General features: G+C 32.7%; 2 protein-coding genes across 2 annotated transcripts in view; both read right to left on the bottom strand.

Annotated features, from left to right (window-relative positions):
- Positions 1–4,424, bottom strand: part of LOC111716801 (uncharacterized) — a gene marked incomplete in the record, with an annotated part of 6,747 nt that extends 2,323 nt beyond the window's left edge. Inside the window, 5 exon segments of the mRNA XM_023492285.1 lie at positions 92–245; positions 1,204–1,359; positions 1,748–1,805; positions 2,318–2,383; positions 4,360–4,424. Of these exon segments, the coding sequence (XP_023348053.1) occupies positions 92–245; positions 1,204–1,359; positions 1,748–1,771 (334 nt within the window).
- LOC111716800 (matrilysin-like) overlaps positions 2,737–5,120 on the bottom strand; it is a gene marked incomplete at its 5' end in the record, with an annotated part of 13,296 nt that continues 10,912 nt past the window's right edge. Inside the window, one exon of the mRNA XM_023492284.1 lies at positions 2,737–2,823. Coding sequence (XP_023348052.1) covers positions 2,737–2,823 — 87 coding nt within the window. The remainder of the gene's footprint in view (positions 2,824–5,120) is intronic.

The following is a 5,120-nucleotide window of genomic DNA, read 5'->3' as shown; positions in this document are numbered from 1 at the left end:
CGTCCAAAGAGAACTGGTTTCAACATGTACGTAGAGTATACACGACCGCAATTGACTTTCCTTCATTAGTACCTTGCTCTACACTACATACCTCCTTGCAGAGAGTAGTCCAATTGCTTTGGATTTGATGTTGGGGGAGACAAGGTGGGGGAAAATATCCAGAATTTTCCCCGACGTATATATAAAATATGTTCTCCATTGGGGGAAAAAACTGCCTCCGGGTACAAAGGAGCTCCTGGAAACCCCTGAACAGATTGTATAGTCGGATCCTTACTTACAGATATTAGACTTTTTTCATTTCTTTCATTCATCGTTTGGTCAAATTTGTGCAAAAATTTCAAGATATATCATATGTTCCCAAAATTATCGTTCAATTTCCATCTTTTTTCGTTCGTTTTCTTACTAAAGGATCGTTCAGAAAAAACGTTTGTTCAGTAATAGTTGTTCTTTTTGTAAAATTCTTTGTTCAGTATTTTTCGAAAAAATCGTAATTGTTCAGAAAAGTTTAAAAAGTTGTTTTGTTCAAAAGTCATTAGTTCAGTAAAAAAAAACCATCGTTATTTTATATCTTTTGGAAAATTGTTTATTCAGTAAAAAAACGATAGTTTTTTCAAGTTCGTTCAAACAGTTTTAAATTGTTCAATTTTTTTTCATGCATTTTAAAAAAAACTATCCTTTTTTTCTCTGAACGATTCGTTTTGTTCGTAAATCGTTTGCCCTGGATCTAGCGCCCGCCCTTTGTTTCAGAGTGTTCACTAAAGTTAATTTTTATTCAAAAGGTAGTTTTTGCAGCAAAATAACTATTAACTTATATTTCATATATAAGTTTTCACCGTTCAGTTTCTTCAGCTGGTGATTTTAAAGTTTGAACTCAACCATTGTAAGAAGAGAGATAGTTTCTTAGCAAGATGTTTTGTAGAGAGTTCAAATACTGGTCAAAATTAATGTTAAACTCCTTGTTATATGTTACTTGTCATATGCTACATACATGTGTAGTATATGTATATATGTGATATGACTGACCTGGAATATTGGTTTAGGATACCCTTCACATAGTTTAACTCCCTTGTATCTCAAGTAATGTGTAGTATATAGTATATGTGATATGACTAACCTGTAATATTGGTTTAGGATACCCTTCACATAGTTTAAATCCCTTGTCTCATGTAATGTGTAGTATATAGTATATGTGATATGACTAACCTGGAATATTGGTTTAGGATACCCTTCACATAGTTTAAATCCCTTGTATCTCAAGTAATGTGTAGTATATGGTATATGTGATATGACTAACCTGGAATATTGGTTTAGGATACCCTTCACATAGTTTAAATCCCTTGTATCTGAAGTAATGAGCGCCTAAAAATTATCTTAAAAAGTTTAATCTGTCAGAAAAAGTCTATTTTTCTCAGATTTATAGATGTTTGTACATTATAAAGGAATATACGGTGTTAGGCGATTATATCAATACAATGAAGACGACTTTTTATTTGAGTTTTGATTGTCAACAAGCTTTTTTTCGAATTACAAGTTCACAAGTAATCAAAGAGGAGCTTTTTTAATTGACATCTTCTCTTTGTTTTCAAGTTTATGTGCAACCATGATTTTTAACATGTTGATTTAATTCAAAATTTTAATTGAAAGTCGTCTTCATTGTAATGATATATTTGCTTATGACTGTACAGTGTACATGATTATCAGCTGATATACCTGACTGTACAGTGTACATGATTATCAACTGATTTACCTGAAAACATAAAGGTAAATCCATTAATCCATTGAAAACCCTGGTATTGTTTATTTGACTGTTAACAAAACATAATTATATAATTAGGGAATGGTATTGGATTTTTAAAAAGTTATAAGCTCTCATACAGTAGATCTCACATATAAGGGTACATATGCAAAAGCGCGTAAAATGTCGTCTTGAAATTTATTTATTAGGAAGAAAGCTGCTCAGATGTTCGCAGCTTCATAAGGTTTAATAGAATTTATGAAAATATATTTCCAAATATTCTTTCTGGAAGTCATATTTTTTTGTGATAATTTTTAAGAAACTGCTTTTTTATTTCAAGGAAAAATAATAGCCCTGAAATATACAGGAAATCATTTGAAATTAAAACTTTTTTTTCCGCGGCATTTGATCATCAATAGGTTAAGAATATGACATGTAAAAACTCTTGATTTATCCATATAATTGGGATTCCCTGTATTTAAAAGTTTCTTGCTCTAATATTTCGAATTTTCTAGATTTAATATTTAAAGTTTTCAACTCTAATATTTAAAATTTATTAGTTCTTATTAAAAATATATTTTCCTTCAGATTCTCCCAGACTTGAGATATAGTTCTTCTCATCTTGGTTTTCCGTCCATTTAAACCAACCTATGCAAAATCAGGGGACATTAGTTCCAAACCTTCCATTTAAACCAACCTATGCAAAATCAGGGGACATTAGTTCAAACCCGTCCTTTTAAACCAATCTATGCAAAATCAGGGGACATTAGTTCAAACCCGTCCTTTTAAACCAACCTATGCAAAATCAGGGAATATTAGTTCCAACCCGTCCTTTAAAACCAACCTATGCAAAATCAGGGGACATTAGTTCAAACCCTTCCTTTTAAACCAACCTATGCAAAATCAGGGGACATAAGTTCAAACCCGTCCTTTTAAACCAACCTATGCAAAATCAGGGGACATAAGTTCAAACCCATCCTTTTAAACCAACCTGTGCAAAATCAGGGGATATTAGTTCCAAACCTTCCATTTATACCAACCTGTGCAAAATCAGGGAATATTAGTTCCAAACCGTCATTTAAACCAACCTATGCAAAATCAGGGGACATTAGTTCCAAACTGTCATTTAAAACCAATCTATACAAATACAGAGGACATTAGTTCCAAACCGTCATTTAAAACCAATCTATACAAATACAGGGGACATTAGTTCCAAACCGTCCTTTTGAACAATCTAAGCCAAAACAGGGGAGATTAGTTCCAACCCCTCCCTTTATACAACTCTATACAAATACAGGGGACATTAGTTCCAAACCGTCCTTTTAAACAATCTAAGCCAAAATAGGGGAGATTAGTTCCAACCCCTCCCTTTAAACAACTCTATACAAATTCAGGGAACATTTATTGTTCCGAACAATTCCTTTAAACAATTTTATACAAATTCAGGGGAACATTGGTACGTTGGGTCAAAAAAAAAAATAAACTCACTTTATAATCAATCATTAAAACTACATCAAAAACTGATAAACCTTTCTGAGCATACATTGTTATTCCGAAAAAATACGAAAAGTTTCAATTAGAATATATATATATATTATATATACATTTTGGTTAAAAGCTTAGGTTTTAAAGGTATGTAATTTTATGTGAACTTACATTTAGAAAGAAAAATGCTTGATCACAATACCCTTTAAACCTTTATCTGCTTAATAATATGGAAGATGTTGTCCCGTTGCAAGCCTTAAGGGGTTTATTTATGACAATATCCTCCAATGTTTCTGAAGCAGAAATGCGCAAGTCATTAAATATAGAGAAACTACAATTGAAAATATACAATCTTTAGTTAGAAGCTATATGTATTGTGTAATTCATTCATTCTTTCAAGGGTACTGTTGTGAATCTGGCGTGTCACTCTAAAATAAGGAGGATTCCTGAAAATTATATGTCCAGTCCTCTTAATCTACCTGAAAACTAGGAGTACAGTCCCCTTAATCTACCTGAAAACTAGAAGTACAGTCCCTTTAATCTACCTGAAAACTAGGAGTACAGTCCCTTTAATCTACCTGAAAACTAGGAGAACAGTCCCTTAAATCTACCTGAACACTAGGAGTACATTATCTTTTATCTAACTGAAAACTAGGAGTACAGTCCCTTTAATCTACCTGAAAAATAGGAGTACAGTCCCTTTAATCTACCTGAAAACTAGGAGTGCAGTCCCTTTAATCTACCTGAAAACTAGGAGTACAGTCCCTTTAATCTACCTCAAAACTAGGAGTACAGTCCCTTTAATCTACCTGAAAACAAAGAGTACATTCCCTTTAATCTACCTGAAAACTAGGAGTGCAGTCCCTTTAATCTACCTGAAAACTAGGAGTACAGTCCCTTTAATCTACCTGAAAACTAGGAGTACATTCCCTTTAATCTACCTGAAAACTAGGAGTACAGTGCCTTTAATCTACATGAAAACTAGGAGTACAGTCCCTTTAATCTACCTGAAAACTAGAAGTACAGTGCCTTTAATCTACCTGAAAACTAGGAGTACAGTCCCTTTAATCTACCTGAAAACTAGAAGCACATTTCCTTTAATCTACCTGAAAACTAGGAGTACAGTCCCTTTAATCTACCTGAAATACATTGCTGGAGGTTACAACAATGGTTGACTCTCCTCCTCCGATGATACTAAAAATTTAAATTTCCGGAAAAAAAAATTTCACATCACGGCAGGTTATTTTAAGAAGGTTATTGGATTTTTCACTTCATTAACTAGTTATCATCAAACCCCGAAGAACATACTTTATACACCCTATCTGACTTCAATATTCCCTAATAGATTAAATGTCAGTTTTGACATTTGTTATTTTACAATTATCTGGCAGATAAACCTGTAATAATCGGGTAAAAATTTCAAATTAAACATTTCTGAATTAAAATGATCCTTTGATACCCATTTTGACGTATTTCACAGACACAGACTCTTATTTATATATTCTAAGGCTCTGTTAGTTACACGCTGATATATATCTATATACTTGGCTTGTCTGTTTGTTTGTTTGTATCCAATAAACGTCAAAACGGGTGAACCGTCAGGGCCCAAATTTTTTGGGGGACCTCGCAGGACCCCAGGTAGGGTTTATGGATGATCGAATTAATCAAAAACTTGCTTTTAACAAAATTTCGAAAATTCACGAAATTTTTTTTTTGAAATCCGCGAATTTTTATTTATTTTTAAAAAAAATGTTATTGATAATTATGTTAACGATCGTTAACGAAACGACGAACTGTATCTAAACGGTCGTTTTTGAAAAAAAAATTACATGCAACTTTATTGAATGTCGTCTTACATGAAGTTTAACAGTTGTGGGGGAGTTAAATCGATAGATAGATC

This window comes from Eurytemora carolleeae, unplaced genomic scaffold, assembly GCF_000591075.1.
Source record: "Eurytemora carolleeae unplaced genomic scaffold, Eaff_2.0 scaffold1875, whole genome shotgun sequence".
Classification (NCBI taxonomy): domain Eukaryota; kingdom Metazoa; phylum Arthropoda; class Copepoda; order Calanoida; family Temoridae; genus Eurytemora; species Eurytemora carolleeae.
This window is presented reverse-complemented; position numbering and strand designations above follow the sequence as displayed.